An 18,704-nucleotide genomic window follows, 5' to 3' on the forward strand; every position below is an offset into this window, starting at 1 on the left:
AAATATTTATCATAATAATTACTTAATAATAATTAATTTATAATTAAGAAAATTTTAAAAATATATTTTAATTTTTCAGCTGAAATGTATAAGGATTTCCCCCAAGATTTCTTTACTTTTATTAATATAAAGATAAATATATTTTTCATTACCTAAATTATTTAATTCTATAGATATTTTTAAAATAATTTATTTTTGGACATTATTAATTATTTTTCATTGCCTACTTTTTTTATGGATTAACTTACTTATTTGAACATTTTACATGTAAAAAAAAAAATACCTATTTGAACGGTGCAGATTAGAGTTGGTAGATACGCTGGCAAATTAACCAATTATAGGCAAAAAGAGAAGGATTAGAGGAAGGATTAATTAATCTTGTGTCGTTTTCGTTGGGCTTTTTTGTTTATTATTTTGTTTCTGCCTTTTAAGCTCACTAAACTCAACCCTGAAAACTAAGGGGAAAAAAAACTCAACTTTGAAATTCTTAAAACCCTAACTGGTCCGAACCATTGGAGCCACCGTGCAATAGTTCCTCCTCTCACTCTCTCCCTCAACACACCATTGATTTTGGTTTCAGCTTTATTTGGTACTGTGCCAATTTCTGTTCAAAACCATGTTTTTAAGTATTCTCTCTATTCTTATTTGGTACTAATCTCAATCTGTCACCTTTGTTTTTTGTTTTTTCTTCATTTTACTGTGCTATGCAGGAAGAGGGTTGTAACGCTGACGTGAAATTTTTCTGAAGACAAAGATGCAGGCTTGTACAACGATGAGTTCTTTGCAGCAACAACCTATTTGGACCAAAGGGTTAAATTTCCCTGCAAAAGGGTATGGCAGCAATAACGGGTTTCTACCTCAGGTGAGGTTCTGCAATATTAAGCCATCCAAAGCTTCTCATGTTGAAGCAAGTTTAGTCACTGGGAAGCCGTCATCTGTGCCTTTCTCTGTGCCTGAAATTGGAGGTAACTGTAATCATCTACCATCTGTTTGAAAAATTGTCTTGTGTGGATGACTAGTATTTTTTTTTGTTCCCCTTTTGAAAGATTAAGGGTGATACCGTGCCAGATATAGTGCCTGTTTGGATACAAGCCATAAGCTCTTTTGAGAGCTTCTCTACTGGAATTATAGATATTTCCAGTAGAGAAGCTCTCAAAAGAGCTTATGGCTTGTATCCAAACATGCCCATATTCCTTTTCTTTTTATCTGCGACTTTCTCTGCTCTTTGTTTCTCCTTCTGTGTTTATTGTAGATATTTGGCAGTGTTTTAAAAATGGCACTCAGTTTGGTGTGAATGTCAAGTAATATATGTATGAAAATGTTAACATCTGTTTATGACGTATTTGACTTTTGGTTGAGTAAATCTCTTTGGCAATAACAAAGTGGCTTTGGAGTTATTGATTTCTCTGTTTTGATGTTTAGTATTTGACTTGGTTTCAGTATACTGTTATTTGAATTTATGACTAAGAATGGTTTCTTTTGTCTATGGAATCACATGCTATTGCAAATACTAGGCGACGGAAGTAGCTTCCTGGACTATGGCTTGAGTGAAGCTGATCCTGATGTTCGTGCAATTATTGACAAGGAAAAGGACCGACAATTTAAAAGTCTTGAGCTTATTGCTTCTGAGAATTTTACATCTAGAGCAGTGATGGAAGCAGTTGGGTCGTGCCTCACAAACAAGTACTCAGAAGGATTGCCGGGTAAAAGGTAAAAATGTCTCTTTGATTTAAGAAAATGTTTTTCATTTCCATATCTTCAAGATTTAGAAAACATGTTTGTTTTGGTATCCAGTTTTTGTTCTTGGAAAATGAGAATTTAGAAATGTGTTGATTTATTCATTTTCAAATATAATTAAAATTTCACAAAACCTCATTGTACATGTAAGGTACTATGGTGGCAATGAGTACATTGATGAGCTTGAAATCCTATGTCAACAAAGGGCACTGGCTGCATTTCATGTAGATGAAAACAAATGGGGTGTTAATGTTCAAACTTTATCTGGTTCCCCTGCTAATTTTGCAGTATACACTGCAGTTCTTAAACCACATGATCGGATAATGGTAAACTATTTTCCCTGCACTTGATTTTGACTATTCCAATTGGCAGCCGATTATTGTAATTGTTCTAATGTATAATGGTATGTTGCCAGGGTTTGGACTTGCCTCACGGAGGACATTTGTCTCATGGATTCATGACACCCAAAAAACGTGTATCAGCCACATCAATTTATTTTGAATCTATGCCTTATCGACTTGATGAATCAACAGGTATTTTTTGTTTTCTCATTAAAATTATTACAGATATATTTGCTCCTTTGTGAGATAACTTATTTTTTAACCCACGTTGGAATCACAATAGGTCTTATTGATTATGATATGCTGGAGAAAACTGCTACTCTGTTTCGTCCAAAACTCATTGTTGCTGGTGCTAGTGCTTATCCTCGGGACATTGACTACCCTCGTATGAGAAAAGTATGTTTTGTACTTGTGCATTTTCTGGAATTATAAATTACTCATGATCTAATATGTCTCTACATTATATGGTTTTCTTCTTGGCAAAAAGCTAATTACTTCTTATATGCATGGGAAGATTGCAGATGAAGTAGGTGCTTTTCTTATGATGGATATGGCTCATATAAGTGGGCTTGTTGCTGCATCTGTACTTTCTAATCCCTTTGAGTATTGTGATATTGTGACCACCACAACCCACAAGGTTTGCCTTGAGATATTTTTATGTCAAACTTTGTACTTTTGCATTCACAATGAAAGAGAGAAGAATTCACATTTATTTTTGTACAAACTTAAGGCTATGTTAACTTGAAACTCTGAAGTAAATACTTTTCTTTGCTATACTTGACACTTAGATATTTTCTTCCAGTCTTTACGAGGTCCAAGAGGTGGTATGATATTCTTCAAGAAAGATACTGTGCATGGGGTTGATTTGGAGCCTGCCATTAACAATGCTGTTTTTCCTGGTCTACAGGTAAATTAGGAATGTCCCTCTATTAGTTCTCTTGTAACTATTATTCTAGTTGAGGTGCATGGATCCTATGCACCTATGTATTTAAGATGCATATGTCTTCTATACCTTCCTACTTTTGTGATTTTGATAGTGTTATAATTATCCAGGGGGGTCCTCATAACCACACAATTGGAGGACTAGCAGTTTGCTTGAAGTATGCTCAGTCTCCAGAATTTAAAAATTATCAAAATCAGGTATTCTAGTAGCCCTTTTGTTGGAGGTAGGGATAGTAAATAGTATATGAATGCAATCAATGCACAGTTTTTGTGTTGAGATTCTCTTAGAAATTAATTACGGTTTAACAGGCATTGTGCATGCTTCTTAATTTGTGCACAGCTTGCATGCATGGTGTACATTTTCAGGAGACTCTCTTTAATCAGAAGTTTTGAACCTAGTTTACTTTATCACTGAACTTGAACTGGGCAAAGATCCATTTTGAAAAACCAAATTTGGAAAAAACAGGTTTAAAAACCAGTTCGAAACTGGTTCAGTTTTCAGTACTGGTTTATTAAAGTGGTTTGATTCAGAACCAGTTCGCTGAAGTTGTTCAGTTTGGTTCAATTTTAAAAAAAAAACTTTAAAAAATTGAATCATGCATGGAGCTAGTTGGAGTTTGGCATAAGGCACTTACTGACACTCATTATACTACCATCCTGCAGGTGGTTGCTAACTGTAGAGCTCTTGCTAAGCGATTAATTGAGCATGGATATAAACTGGTTTCTGGTGGTAGTGACAATCACCTGGTTCTTGTCGATCTAAGGCCATCTGTAAGCTTATTGTTCCTTCTTTTTGTGTTTAACAAAAAAAAAAAAAATTAGTTTCCCTCTTTTCTTCCCCTAATTCATCCATTATAGATGACATGCTTTTCAATGTAAAAAGACATGATTTTCCATGTTGATATATGATCCTTGTTAGTACCTTGGCTATGCTTCATATTAATTAACAACACATCCTTTAGGGTCTTGATGGTGCTCGGGTGGAGAAAATTCTTGACTTGGCTTCTATAACCCTCAACAAAAATTCAGTGCCTGGTGAGATCTTATTGCTTTGTTTCTTGTGTGCATCAGTTTATATGCTTTATTCACGTGATATTTCTGTCCCGTTATTACTGACATGTGCTAATTATTATAAAAGGTGATAAGAGTGCCCTAGTTCCAGGAGGCATTCGCATTGGGGCACCAGCAATGACAACAAGAGGACTTGGTGAGAAAGAATTTTCACTCATTGCTGATTTCATTCATGAGGGTGTGCAAATAAGTCTTGAAGCCAAAAGTTTGGTCTCAGGAACGAAGCTCCAAGATTTTTTGAAGTTTGTAACATCTTCTGAATTTCCTTTGGGAGAGAAGGTATCAGAGTTGCGTAGGAAAGTTGAAGCTCTTACTACTCAGTATCCAATACCCGGAGTCTAAGTGTACCCGCATAATGAATACTTAAAACTAAGACGCTGTTAAAAAATTTTGTACAATAATCATGCTTCGATGTGTGTTGCTAATAATATGTTGTAACATTTTATGGCAAATGCAGCAGCAGCTTTATGATTATCCCATTTATAATTGGAAGCAAACCAATCCAATCCTTGATCCTTCAAATATTCCTTAGTAATTAATATTGTAGATGAATGGAAAGCAAATTGGTAACGAGTGGCCCGACTTCTTGGGGTTCGAAAAGCTTTGTACTTGAATTGAAAGACCACTTCAAGACTTAGATCCTTTAAACTTTAAAGACTTGTTATCAAATTAATTCTTTTAAATGTAAAAGTTTATAGCATTTTTCTTTATGAAGAATGAAAGTATTTACATAAAAAGACGAATTCGGCAAGTTTTGAAAAATTAGTTTAGTCATAAAAATTATCAAAGGACTAACATTGTGATATGTTTATTGAATGAATTTGAATTTTAGTACTTGAAACTTTCATTATAATCTCCCTTCAGAAAGGGGAAAAAGGATTTCCAACGAAATCTAAGATGAACTAGAAATATAATCTGTTCTTTTGGGAAGAGTTTTACTATAACATGAAAAAGAAAAAAAGGATTTTGACTCATTAGGAGTGAAGAGTTTTATAGTGACAAAATATGGTGTATCTTTGGTTGATTTAAAGAACATTATAAATTTAACTAAATTATTAAAAACATGAATTTCACTTCTTATTTACTAATTTTGTAATTTTTTATTAAAAAAAATGGTAGGAATCAAATATTTTTTGGTCAAAAGTTATTGATTAATTTTTTTTAACTATTGAGATTTATTTAAAAGATTGATCTTTTCAAACAAATGTTTCTCCAAATATACGAACTAGAGATTCAATTTATGATCACATGTTTAAGTGACTAAATTATTTACTAATTATATTATATCTTATTAGTAGTTTTTGATAAATTTTAAAGTAGGTTAGCTAGTGTGTTGTTGATTCCTTTAGGATGGGACATGACGCCAAGCCTTGTGAGGGCATTGTTAGGTACACCTAACAATTTTGCGATTTTTCATTTTTTTCTTGGATTAGCTGATCTATAAGCTTCATGCGAGTTGAACCTATGACTTTCAAGTTATTAACTCGGCGCTCTAACCAATTAAATTAATAAGTCAATTATATTATAAAATAAATAATGTTGCTATATGTAACACTAAAATTTCTAATATATATTTAATGCACATGTAAATTTAAATAATAAATTTTGTGACTATTAATTTTGATATAACTCATACAAATTATTTGATCCGTATATTTTTTATAAATAAAAAATATTTACTATTAAAAACATTAATTTATTAATAAATTAAAAAACATATTTTTGGATTTTTTTTAAAAAAAATACTTACGGATCATGTAATCCGTATGACGTGATCCGTATGAGTCATATGGATTAACTCATATGAATTACATAATCTGTATGATACATACAAATTACGTAATCTGTATGACTCATATGGATCACATAATCTGTATGAAATATACAGATTATGTAATCTGTAAAAATAAAAAACACTTAAGGGTATTTTTGGAATTTTGTTTTAATGTTGGGTGCACAAGCAATATACCTGGTGCACCTAGCAAAGACCGCCTTGTGAGTGACTCAGCCCAGCCCACGAGTGTGTCTTCTTCTCTCTTGTTTGTTTCTGTTTAAAAACCGCCGAATCAGTGAATACTAACCAACGCGTCTATTCTATTTGCATCTCATAACAGAGAGCTGAGAAAGGAAGAAAAAAGCGTGTGTCAGAGATACTTAACAATGGTTGTAGAAGATACCCAAAAGTCAGTCATCACGGAGGACCAATACCCTAGCAGGGTCGTCAGCGACAACAACAACGACGACGACGACGATGATCTCGAAGAGGGTGAGATCCCCGTCGACGGCGAAGATAGCGGCGCCACCGCCACAACGAAGCCTCCGGCCGCCCTCGCCCGAAACCCCCACCCTCTGGAGAATTCCTGGACCTTCTGGTTCGACAACCCTTCCTCCAAGTCCAAACAAGCCGCATGGGGCAGCTCCATCCGACCCATCTACACTTTCGCCACCGTTGAAGAGTTTTGGAGGTCAAGCTTTGATCTTTTCCCTTTCCCTTCCTTTCCTCCCAACTTTTCCTCTCCTGGGTCGTAACCTAATTGCTTCTTTCTTGATTCTTGGAAACGCTAACCCTTGTTTTTCTTTTTTTTTAATGTTCAGCATTTACAATAACATTCACCACCCGAGCAAGTTGGGTTTGGGGGCGGACTTTCACTGCTTCAAGCACAAGATTGAGCCAAAGTGGGAGGACCCTATCTGCGCCAATGGGGGAAAGTGGACTATGACCTTCCCAAGGGGAAAATCTGATACCAGTTGGTTGTATACGGTATTGTTTTACATTAACACCTGCTTTTGATGCAAAAGAATTCATTTCTTTGTGGAGTTTTATTTATAAATTTAATTAGAATGCACTAATAGTGTTACATATTGTTAATTTTTAATAATTACTTTAAAAGTCATATCTGATAAAATCCTATAGTGTAAAAAAAATTTTAGTGATAGGGCATGGAAGTTGGACTCTATTAAATTGGAATATGTAGTAAAATGATAAAATCCTATAGGATGTTTTTGAGTGCATATAAATACTCATTGTGTAGTTTAACTTATGAATTTAATTAGAATGCAAGGTTTTAAAAATTGGTCCGCAACTGTGACTGGCTGCAACATCAAAGGTTTTTGAGTGTCTGCAACTGCAATTGTGGCCACATCAGCTGCTATTGTTTGTATACCTAGAATTTGCTGTGCTAGTTTGTTAGTTTAAGTATACCGGGAATGGTTTCTGGTTGGATGATAGTATAATTTTTTTTTGTTATAGCGATAGGGCATGAAAGTTAAACTCCATTAGTGAATTGGATGGTGTAGGTAAATTATCATATCCTATTGGATGTTTGTGTGGAAAAAAAAATTACACAAGTGTATATACTTAAATTGATTCTTTGTGATCAAGCTAATAATACTGGTTTTTTTTCTCTCTTTTTTTGTTGCTTGAAGTTGTTGGCGATGATTGGAGAACAGTTTGATCACGGAGATGAAATATGTGGAGCTGTTGTGAATGTCAGAAGTAGGCAGGATAAAATTGCTATTTGGACTAAGAACGCTTCAAATGAAGCTGCTCAGGTGACATTCTTTCTTATTTATTTATTCAGTTAGTTTTTGCTTTGTTTCTGTCTTTTCCCTTTATTTACTATTGTGCTGCGGGTGGGAGGTAGGGAGATTTAAACTCTCTAACCTAGGCATACGCCCCGTCTAGTTTGCTCTTAAACCTGCCAAATTGTCTTTCAGTGGTTACACCGAATAATGGCATGAAGACAACTCCATGATATTTTGTACTCAACTCCATGATAAATCTTGCTGTACTTGTACTCTAAACTCTAAAGATGTGTTTGGGTGATCAACTTAGTACTGATTCAACAAGATCTTATCAGATGAGACCTTGTTAATAAGTTTGACTGAAATTACTGAAAATAACTTATTTTGATAAGTTTCTACATGAAGCTTATTTGTATAAATGTCCAATAAATCTTCTCTAAAATTCTATTGGCAACTTGAGGAATATCTAAACTATTCTTCTTGCAGGTGAGCATTGGAAAGCAGTGGAAGGAGTTTCTTGATTACAATGACACAATTGGCTTTATATTTCATGTGAGCAGAACTACTATCTGTATGCTTATGCATTTCTATGATGCTTGATGTTGAGTCAGGCTAACTTTGTATGGTTTGTTTTTGTTTGTTTGCTATATCTCCAGGAGGATGCAAAGAAGCTGGACAGAGGTGCTAAAAATAAATACGTTGTATGAAGTGTATAGCGTTTTTAACTGGGTAGCAAATGAAGGAAGGCAGTACATTCCTTGCATGAAGTCGCATTTTGATGCCTGGTCTTTCCTCTCTTACATGTAGCTTAGCTGAATTCGTAGCCCTTTTGGCCCCATCTTTGTAGTACTTGCATATTTGTTGTGGATGGAGGATATTTGACTGGATTGGATATAAAGGGAGAATCCTTGATCACAAGTTTGTTTGTTATAAGGCAAATGAAATCGAAAAGATGTTTTCTTAATGAAAAATTGTTTGCCGTTTGAAGGCGTTTGTGTCAATCATAATAATATCTTGTAAAGATTGGCCTGTAAACAAACGTTTCTCCTTCTCCTACGACTTTATTAGCTATTAATATTTGTCAAATGTTCTAAATGTTCTGTAACCAATGGAATTTAGTTTAATTAGATGAATAATGTGTTATAAACCTCTTTAGTATTATGTTCAATTCTACCAAATAAAAAAATAGTGCATATTAGTCATGATTTGTCATTCAGTGCAATCTATATCATAAATTATAAATAACCTGTATGTATTTATATATTTATTTATTGCATATTATAGACATCTCAAGTTATAGTACACGGGCACCACTACGGTTGATTCTCTTCTGAACTCTACCTACAATAGTTCACTGCTCGAACCACTCGCTTGCACCTACTCAACCACTTAAGTAACCCTAATACGTGGCATATTTGGCAACTAATTAAAAAAAATCCCGTTTTTCGGGAAATCTTTATATTAACCTATTTACATCAAACGGACAAACAAACATCACGCCTGTAAGAGCTTTCTTTATATGTTTGCTGGAAGGAATACTTTAATATTGTAAAACAAAATTGCAAGCGTGTGTAGTTATCTAATTCCCAGACAAGAGGGTAATTAAGGCAGATATAGTCGAAAGACTTGATTCCAAACAATATGTGCATTTACAATAATTGTCTGTTTCCATGTCTAAAAGGGATATAAACACTTAGAGCTGGCAGAACTGCATGAAGGTGCATTCAGTTAAAAATTTCCCCTTCTTCAAAGCCTCCGTTCAAAACCTCCTCATCAAGATCTGTGGTGAAGTCTTCCTTGATAAATAAACCAAGCCGCTCCAATGGGTTCTCAAACTGATGTTTATCCAATGTCTCCAATGCAACTTTGTAGCCATTTCTACCGCCAACGGCCTTATAAGATAGCGTGCATCCACTCAAACTTTCAAGTTCTTTAATAATCTCCATATTATGTTCTATATCAACGGTTCTTTTCATCTACAAAAGACATCAAATTAAAAACTCATTTTAATAAACAAAAAAGTTACAGAGAACACATGACTCAGGAATCAAACCTTTTCTATTGCAGCTCGTGAAGCTTCTCTTTCCTTTTCTCTCCGCTGCCTTGACTCTTCCTCAGCCCTCATTCTTGCAGCAGCTTCAGCAGTTTTAATTTGGGCTTCGATCCTAGCTCTTTCTGTAAAGCAGGCAGCATATGATGAACAAGGGTTGCCAATCAATAAATTCAATTACAGTCCTCATTGACCCAACAAGAAAAGTCACTTCAAACGAAGAATAGACAAGTTAATGATGATATAAAGAACATTGGAAAAACAGAACAGAGACAGATGAAGTTACTGATGAGCATTCAAAATTCAAAACAAGTATATAAATAGGTCATTGCTAGCATGGACCACCTTTTTAAATGGTCTATGATGGACCATGTTTAATTACCATTAGATTTATCTCATCCTTAGGACTATATCATACACCCTCTGGCACAAGATTTTTCTTTCCAACCCCTACAAGGCTCCACAATCCACGGGACTGCAGACCCTCCCCTTCTTCATCAGTGACCACCGCGACCACCTCTGCAGCACCATGATGGTCACTGCAGAATGAGGCTGCAAAAGCCTTGGCATCTTTGCTCAGTGACAGTGTGCCTAGCGAAAGGATTCCATCTTCACCAAAGGCATTCAGGCCAAGCAAAATCTCTACTCCAAACTCTCCAGGAAAAAAAATTAACACATTTGAATCCGAGAAATTAAAAAAAACAAGCAAACCATTTAACCCATTTTTGAAGAATAAAATATGTCAGTTGAACCCGTTTCTCAACGAAATATTTCACTTCTTCTACATCAGGATCTTCAAGCCTTAAACCAAAAAAAAAAGCATATGAAAAGATATTTACACGAGATTTGTTAGAAAAATTTCCTAACCAGAGGTTACTCATAAAATTTTATTTTGCAGCAAGTTCCAATGATGAAGTAAAACACATCCAAATTGAACAATGAAAAGAATTGAATTTTATGATACTACGGTAAGGATTGGCAATTGCTAGTCTTCAACGATTGGACAGTAAGTGGTGCTGAGAAGATGGAAACTGATGAGGGAATCTCGCCAGAAAAGCTCAAATCCGCCAGAGAGGGCTTGGAGATCGGAGGTGGTCTCAGTGGCCGCCAACTATGAAAGAGGGAAGGAGCTGTGCGGAGACCAGAAGTGGTTGGGGTAACAAAAAATCCAGTGCAGAGAGTGTATGATATAATCCTAAGGATCAGACGAATCTAATGATAATTAAACACGGTCCATTTTAGACCATTTAAGAAGGTGGTCCATGCTAGCAATGGCCATATAAATATGTTTCTATCAAAAAGTTTCTACATAGTCCCAAGTAATAGATACTAATATACTATATTCACCTTCACGCTGAATCCTTTCCAATCTCTCCTTTTCCTGCTGCATTTTTTGAGGATTACCTTTATCACCCTAATAAACAGAGCAGTGAAAATTAGGAAACTACCCTGCATTCAAAAGTAGCCTCAATGCAATCAAGACACCCTTCAAATAAGGCTTACATGATCAAGAAGGGTCTTTTGCTGTGCTTTCAAAATGGTATCTGCAAAGCGGCTTTTAAGTATAGCAGCACGAAGAGCCTTTTTAGGAGAAAGCTGGACGGGCAAAACAGGCATGCTCCATACTAAAACAACAAACAGCATATAAATTAGCACCATACAGATCCACATACAAGAGGTAGCAGCAGTTAACTGAAGCATAATAGGCAAAGAGAAGCTGACCTTCCCCAGAAGAGGCATCAGTAGTAGGAGTTACATGCTGAGAACTAGGACAAACATGTTCACTGTCCAAAGAACTTACAGCTCCTTTGCATAATATCAACATCAACTATACAAAATCAGCATGAGAGCCAAAGGTAGAAGAAAACTTATCATCACATGTCTAAACTATTCTCACCATCAGAATCAAGATCAGATTTCTTCTCCATAGGTGATGTACATTTAGTCCGGCAATCCTGGAAGTAGACATAAAGTTTCTTAGAATTGCAGGCTACAGCTAATTTGGCTCGTGACATTTGATAATACTATTGTTAATACCTGTCTCAATGAATCGGCACCACGTGCAATTAGGTCCCTTCCTTCAGATCCTTCGGATGATATGTCTAAATCAGTGCACAGATACAAGTCAATAAAGAAACAAATGGCACATCAGAGAAGCAACCAGAAGATTGTCTAACTACCTGATGACACCTGTGTTGAATTGCTAGGATTTTCACAATGGCATATGATATTGCCACAAATTCTACACTTGGATGTGACAAAACGTACTGAAAAATATGACTTTAGAGAGCCAGCAGGCTGTTCCACATCATGATTACCTTTGCTGCCTATATAATACACAGTTATCAGCTCCTTTAAGAGCCAGAAACCTGCACAGTACTCTTAATGCATTCATACCTTTGTGCAAGTCTTTCTCAATCAACTTGCAAGGAATCTGTGATAATTTAGGTGTCTCCACCTACAAGCGAAATATTGCCAATATAATGACATTTTTTAAAAAAATACACCAGAAAACAAAAGAAACATGTGGCCATACTAAAGTACAACAGAGAAGAAAGGCAGCAGATACCAATTTTATTTCATCAATTGCAGTAAGCATATTGTATCCTTTAATATTACAATAAGACTTTTCTCCCTCACATACAACACTTACTCTGGCATCTTTTGTTGCCAATGATCTAATCTTGTGCATTCCTTTGTGTTCGAATAATTGTGTTTTTTTGGGCAAGGAATCTTTATGCCGGGGAAGCATTGCATCAAGACTTTTTCTCCCAGTTTCCTTAATTGTTTCAGTTTCGCTTTTATCATGCTCATCTTCAAACTTCCATTTCCTACCAAAGTCTTTCCATTTTCTGTCAAATATTTTGCTGAGTTCCTTCGCCATCATATGAACATCATTACCGGGAGGATTATATTTCATTGCATTTGAGAAGGTCAGTCTGACATCATCTGCAAACTCCTCAGTGCCAGAATAAATGTTTCTCTCCAGCTTAGATTTAATTGTGCCCAAATCCATTGGATGAGATATGATTGTAAAATAATCTGGAATACTCAATGCTACAGGGTCCACTGGCTTAAGAAACACCCAACTATATGAGTGAGACATTAAACTCTTAAGTATTGTAGCACACTGCATCGACCCTTTCCGATCAATCTTTTGTCTTTTCTCCTTTTGGCCCTCAACACTTACTGGTGGTCCCCTCTTGTTAGAATTCAGTGCTGAGGAATTTTCATTAGAATTACAGCGCCTGTTTTTATCATTGTGATACACTTTCTGTCCAAACTCACATTTTGGCCCAGAATCAATCTCTATCCTTTTGGTTGAGAACTTGATCTTCAATTTTGTACTTGGTACTATAGTTTCAGTGGCAATCATGGTGATGAAATAAAACAGGGAGTGCAAGGGCACTCTCTAAATCTCCAATCCCACAAAAAACCCGAAAATTCCAACTCCTTTGAGACAAAGGCGTCCCTCAAGCAAGCAATGCTTCCATGTGAAGACAAATCGTCTGTATAAAAAATAGTTGCCAACAATCTGAGCACAAACAACTTACGTATTTCAATTTCAATTATATCAGAAAACAAAACACTTTATACATATACACACATGAGACAAAGAATTCGTTACCGATGGAAATAAAGTCTGTTTCGCAAAAATTGATAAACTACCAATACAAATAGATCATGCACTGAACAATATTGAAAGTTAAAAATCTTTCACAGTAATTAAACATCCACCCAAAACCGGAATTTAAGAGAATTGGATCCAGACTACTGTATTTCACCAAAGAAAATCGAAAAAAAAAATCAACAAACGAATTCCAAAGCATATGATAACCGACGCAACTCACATCGAATAGTTATTATACAAAATAGTTGCTGCAAAGCACGAAACGTAGAAACATACTATCCGGCTCTTCAAATCAAGACAGAACAAAAAACTTCACCGTAAAAACAAGACAAGGCAAAACGTGGAATTTCAGCATTAAAATCGAATTAGGGTTTGGAAACGAACGTACCTGAATTGCAGCAGCAGAGAGAGAGAGGGCTATCAAGCCCCTCTCACAGATCAACCCGAGGGTAAGGAACGAAGACGAGTCGCGCTGCCAAAGCCACAGTGTGTGTAAGACACTAAGAGTATATCAGTGTGGTTTCTAGGGTTTTTTACTTATCGACGCGTCATCTTGACTTTCTATAGATATGGTTTTTCTTGTTTTATTTCTTGGGCTTTACTCCACGTTTTTTTAATCATTTGTTTATTTATTTATTTATTTCAGGGCGGAAATATTGTTAACGATGTGATTGTGATTTGATTGGTTAGAGTCCAAATATCTAGAGCCAATAGTCAACCTACAAAAGGAAAATATCTAGGGCTCATGTGATTTAATTAGATTAGATGAAACAAAATTTGATAATAACTAGTCATTCACCGGTGCATATGCACAGGTGTTTCGTTCTATTTTTTTTTTAGTTTTGAAATTATACTTAGATTAAAAAAATACACCAAAAAGTATAAAAAAATATTTTTTAAAAAAAATATTTTTTGGTTAATAAAAAGACTTAGATCTTCTCTTTCACAAAAAAAAAAGAATATTTGTATTTATGTTTTCCTTTACATAACATGTGGTTATTTCCTCTTTTGTTTCTTCTTATCCTTCAAACGTCTCCATAGTTCTTCTCTAATTTCTTTGGGACATTTGGTATAGGCTGCAACATTCCTTGAGTTTGTTATCAATTGTTCTTTTGTTCTAGTAATTCTACCTTTTGTAACCTTACCATAGAAATTGTATACACAATTGTTTCTTTGTCATGGAGTACAATATTTCCATTAAGATCGGTTACTATGAAATATAAAAGTGTGGTCTCTGTACAATATGCTAATATCCGATAGCAGGCAACATATATTTTCTAATTAAATCATAATAGTATTAAACCTATTTGAAGACTAATTAGCTTATGGAGTTAGATGGGCACTCAATTGTATCAGTGATGACACAAGTAGATGTTATTCAACTGATATAAAGTTCAATTTCAATTAACAAAAACAAATTAAAAGATTGCAAACACATGAAAGGTTCAAAAGAAAATCATTTCCCTTCATCGAGAATAATTTAAGAATTCTACCATTGTAGTTTCCTTCCTGAAATTAATAAATAAGTATCTTAAAAATAAAAAAATAAAAATCATTTAAAAACACTTATTCTCAAGATTCCCAACACCGCTTATGAGACATTATTCCAATGACTTTAATTATTCAAGGAATTGAAGCACGGCTTAAATTCACAAAACATAGAATAGCTTCATAACATAAAACAAAATACGACATAGAACAAACAATATACAAAGGGAACGGGTTGTGGCCATGGTAAAAGAGGGTAATAAAAAAGTAAAAACCAATAAAGAAGGCATTGAAATCTGTTTAAAATAAGAAAAAGAAAATCCAATGCATTGTGTCAAACATAATCAACTTACTTGCCCCAAAGATGAAGCAAAACCAACCAAAGTTAAGAAGCCCAATAGATGAGTCACCTGAAACATTCATAGAAAGAAAGAAAAAAACATTAAAGTCGAAGTGGAAGTTAACCAAATCTCAAAAACTTTATATTTCTGCAAATAATTTTGTTGTAAACTTGTAATTAAAATGATACGACCGTGGCATAAATCATACTCCTTTGGTCTCGATTATAACAAAAATAATATTTGAATGAAGTGAAAATGCCTAACTAAAAAGTGAAATGAATAAAGAAAATCACACAAACTAATAGAACCTAGTAGTAGCTGTAGTGGGAAGTGTGGCAAGTTGAGGAAGGCGGTAGTAGTACCCATTTATTTCGTCTTCTCCCAACTCTGTTGTATATTCAATTCATACTTTGCTTCTCAACAAAAAAAAAAATTAATCTTCAATATATATTGTATCCCTTTTCATGTAAAAATAACTCCTCATAGTTCATATATCTTTTTAACTTCAGCAGTGTTTAAGTTAGAACCAAGAAAGAAAAAGAGACAAAGAGCAAATGTTTTTGGTCGTTTAGCTGCACAAACAACAAACCTCAAGAAAACAACACGTTGTAACAGATCTAGAGAAAAAATTAAGCTTTGTCTCACAGAAAAACATAACCATTGAAAACCACAAAAAAACACACTTTCTCCCCGACAAACAACACCAGAAACTCTTTCAAAGACAAAGATACCAAAAATATAACCATACATTCAATAAAATCCAAAATTCCTAGGAAAGCATCAACAAAAAAATACTTAGCCACAGTTTCTCCCAAACAAAGTCCACCAGAAATTGTTTCAAAGACAAAGATACAAAAAATTCAACCACGCATTCACAAAAACCCAAAAATCCCAGGAAACCATCAACAAAAAATACCAAAAAAAAATACTTAAGTTAAAGAAGCTCTACCAAACGTCAAGGCCTTCTGAAGTTAGGAAAAAAACCAAAAGTTACAAAAAAATTAGAATACTTTTTTTAAAAAAAGGAGTTAAGCTAAAGAAGCCTTACCAAATGTGTTGTCCTTCAAAAGTTGCGGAATGAGAAAAGAAAGAAGGTGAGAAACTTCCTAAAATAAAGAAAAAAAACATCAAGAAACTTTGTCATTGGAATCACAAAAGTGAAAATGAAAAGAAAAAAAACATGGATGAGAATCACCACATACCCACAACTTCTAATTTTGGGACGAAACCCATTTGATTTCTCATATGAAAAACATCAAGAAATCTATTAAACAAAATTAAGGGAAATTAAAAATAAATATGAAATACCTGTAATAATAAGAAAGGTGTAAATGACAAAAAAGATGAGAAAACAAACTTACCAACGACATCGATGCAGTGGTGAAGGAACTCACTGTTCAGTGGCAACGTTGTGCTTAGAGATATATATTAATAACAAATTAACTTGTAGTCCCACCAACGTAAATTCTACAAGAAAAGGACATAGAGATGTATATTAATATATTAAAAAAAATACTTAGCCACAGTTTCTCCCAGGCAAAGTCCACCAGAAATTGTTTCAAAGACAAAGATACCAAAAATCCAACCATACATTCACAAAAACCCTAAAATCCCAGGAAAGCATCAACAAAAAAATGCCAAAAAAAATACTTAAGCTAGAGAAACTCTACCAAACATCAAGTCCTTTAGAAGTTAGGAAAAAAAAACCAAAAGTTACCAAAAAAAATTAGAATAATTTTTTTAAAAAGGAATTAAGCTAAAGAAGCCTTACCAAACATGTAGTCCTTTAGAAGTTGCGGAATGAGAGAAGAAAGAAAGTGAGAGACTTCCTAAAAAAAACATCAAGAAACTTTGTAATTAGAATCACAAAAGTGAAAATAAAAAGAAGAAAAAAAGATGGATGAGAATCACCACATAACCACAACTTTTAGATTTTGGACCAAACCCATTTGATTTCTCATATAAAAAACATCAAGAAATCCATTAAACAAAATTGAGGGAAATTAAAAACAAATATGAAATACTTGTAATAATAAGAAATGTGTAAATGAAAAAAGGATAACAAAACAAACTTACCAATGATATTGATGCAATGGTGAAGGAACTCACTGTTCAGCGGCAACGTTGTGCTTAGAGATATATATTAATAGAAGATTAACTTGTAGTCCCACCATCGTAAATTTTGCAAGAAAATGACATCGAGATGTATATTAATATAAAAATATTACTTAGCCACACTTCTCCCAAAAAAAGTATACCAAAAATTGTTTCAAAGACAAAGATACCAAAAATTCAACCATACATTCACAAAAACCCAAAAATCCCAAGAAAGCATCAACAAAAAAATAACAAACAAAATTACTTAATCTAGAAAAGCTCTACCAAACATCAAGTCCTTCCGAAGTTAGGAAAAGAAAAACCAAAAGTTACCAAAAAAAATTAGAATAATTTTTTTAAAAAAGGAGTTAAGCTAAAGAAGCCTTACCAAAGGTGTAGTCCTTCAGAAGTTGTGGAATGAGAAAAGAAAAAAAAAGTGAGAAACTTCCTAAAATAAAAAAACATCAAGAAACTTTGTCATTGGAATCACAAAAGTAAAAATGAAAAGAAAAAAAACATGGATGAGAATCACCACATACCCACAACTTCTAATTTTTGGACGAAACCCATTTGATTTCTCATATGAAAAACATCAAGAAATCCATTAAACAAAATTAAGGGAAATTAAAAACAAATATGAAATACCTGTAATAATAAGAAAGGTGTAAATGACAAAAAAGATGAGAAAACAAACTTACCAACGACATCAATGCAGTGGTGAAGGAACTCACTGTTCAGCGACAACGTTGTGCTTAGAGATATATATTAATAACATATTAACTTGTAGTCCCACCACCGTAAATTCTGCAAGAAAAGGACATTGAGATGTATATTAATATCACCTTCAAAACCCACTACAAAATTTGACAATGTTCATGAATTGTTAACTAAAAGCCACTATAAAGAAAATGCAAAGAAGTTGCAACCGAAGCTATCCAAAGAGCGAAAAGAGAGAAAAGAAAGAAAAAAAGGAGAGAAACCTAGGTCATTAGAAAAAAATACTTTGAGAAGAAAACACAAACTTACATTCTAGTATTTCATTCGCTTATTAGAAATTAATAAAACTATGAATAAAATAATATATGTTAGTTACTAAAAGCCAAAACGGCTTTATAAATTTTATACAATTAAATATACGGTTTTAAAGATGACAATGGATGAGTAATAATAATAATAGGCATTATTATCCAAATGGTCCAAAACAGTTAAACAAAAATAGATAGATAGATATATACCTATAGAGCATATTTCCCTTTCTCCACTCCCTAACAACACAATTGGTTACACCCTACATTAAAATGTAGAACAAACCACAATTTTCCCAAGCTATACAAGAACTGCTCAGTAGAATATGATAAAATATAATATGACCTTTTTCCTGTAGTTGATGTCATCAACATTGACTCTTGATAGAAGTGTTCTTTCTTCTTTATCTTATACTCTTAGCTTCTTCCTACGCTCTGTAACTAAACATTCTTTTT

At 34.1% G+C, this 18,704-nt stretch overlaps 3 protein-coding genes across 4 annotated transcripts; 2 read left to right on the plus strand and 1 right to left on the minus strand.

Annotated features, from left to right (window-relative positions):
- Positions 1 to 448: 448 nt before the first annotated feature.
- Positions 449 to 4,597, plus strand: LOC100305381 (serine hydroxymethyltransferase 4). Its single transcript, NM_001251406.2, has 12 exons — positions 449 to 589; positions 711 to 965; positions 1,515 to 1,710; positions 1,889 to 2,063; positions 2,153 to 2,270; positions 2,362 to 2,474; positions 2,593 to 2,715; positions 2,881 to 2,985; positions 3,132 to 3,218; positions 3,684 to 3,791; positions 3,983 to 4,055; positions 4,159 to 4,597. Exons 2-12 carry the CDS (start codon positions 755 to 757, stop codon positions 4,431 to 4,433), a joined length of 1,584 nt encoding a protein of 527 aa, NP_001238335.2. The 5' UTR covers positions 449 to 589; positions 711 to 754; the 3' UTR covers positions 4,434 to 4,597.
- Positions 4,598 to 6,251: 1,654 nt separating this feature from the next.
- LOC100499636 (eukaryotic translation initiation factor 4E) lies at positions 6,252 to 8,323 on the plus strand. Its single transcript, NM_001250599.1, has 5 exons — positions 6,252 to 6,556; positions 6,687 to 6,852; positions 7,518 to 7,643; positions 8,103 to 8,168; positions 8,273 to 8,323. The coding sequence occupies exons 1-5, from the start codon at positions 6,252 to 6,254 to the stop codon at positions 8,321 to 8,323; spliced, it is 714 nt and encodes a 237-aa protein (NP_001237528.1).
- A 907-nt stretch (positions 8,324 to 9,230) lies between these two features.
- LOC100803138 (transcription factor GTE12) lies at positions 9,231 to 13,869 on the minus strand. Of its 2 annotated transcripts, none has more exons than XM_003542912.5 (11): positions 13,686 to 13,869; positions 12,320 to 13,175; positions 12,064 to 12,124; positions 11,847 to 11,993; positions 11,704 to 11,768; positions 11,564 to 11,621; positions 11,389 to 11,472; positions 11,170 to 11,291; positions 11,014 to 11,080; positions 9,670 to 9,791; positions 9,231 to 9,592 (listed from the first exon to the last, which is right to left on the minus strand). In XM_003542912.5, the coding sequence occupies exons 2-11, from the start codon at positions 13,040 to 13,042 to the stop codon at positions 9,341 to 9,343; spliced, it is 1,701 nt and encodes a 566-aa protein (XP_003542960.1). In that variant the 5' UTR covers positions 13,043 to 13,175; positions 13,686 to 13,869; the 3' UTR covers positions 9,231 to 9,340. The 2 variants fall into 2 exon arrangements, with proteins under 2 accessions (XP_003542960.1, XP_006594523.1); XM_006594460.4 differs by having other exon boundaries at positions 12,320 to 13,201; positions 13,686 to 13,849.
- Positions 13,870 to 18,704: the final 4,835 nt, after the last annotated feature.

The sequence above is a fragment of the Glycine max genome, chromosome 13, assembly GCF_000004515.6.
Source record: "Glycine max cultivar Williams 82 chromosome 13, Glycine_max_v4.0, whole genome shotgun sequence".
NCBI classification, from domain to species: domain Eukaryota; kingdom Viridiplantae; phylum Streptophyta; class Magnoliopsida; order Fabales; family Fabaceae; genus Glycine; species Glycine max.

Coding starts and splice junctions, on each gene's coding strand:
- LOC100305381 (NM_001251406.2), top strand. CDS start 755: ATGCAGGCTTGTACAACGATGAGTTCTTTGCAGCAACAACCTATTTGG. Junction 1,711..1,888: donor GAAGGATTGCCGGGTAAAAG/GTAAAAATGTCT, acceptor TGTACATGTAAG/GTACTATGGTGGCAATGAGT. Junction 2,064..2,152: donor AACCACATGATCGGATAATG/GTAAACTATTTT, acceptor GTATGTTGCCAG/GGTTTGGACTTGCCTCACGG.
- LOC100499636 (NM_001250599.1), top strand. CDS start 6,252: ATGGTTGTAGAAGATACCCAAAAGTCAGTCATCACGGAGGACCAATAC. Junction 6,557..6,686: donor ACCGTTGAAGAGTTTTGGAG/GTCAAGCTTTGA, acceptor TTTAATGTTCAG/CATTTACAATAACATTCACC. Junction 7,644..8,102: donor CTTCAAATGAAGCTGCTCAG/GTGACATTCTTT, acceptor TTCTTCTTGCAG/GTGAGCATTGGAAAGCAGTG.
- LOC100803138 (XM_003542912.5), bottom strand. CDS start 13,042: ATGATTGCCACTGAAACTATAGTACCAAGTACAAAATTGAAGATCAAG. Junction 11,622..11,703: donor GTGCCGATTCATTGAGACAG/GTATTAACAATA, acceptor GTCTACTTCCAG/GATTGCCGGACTAAATGTAC. Junction 11,081..11,169: donor AAAAGACCCTTCTTGATCAT/GTAAGCCTTATT, acceptor TCTGTTTATTAG/GGTGATAAAGGTAATCCTCA.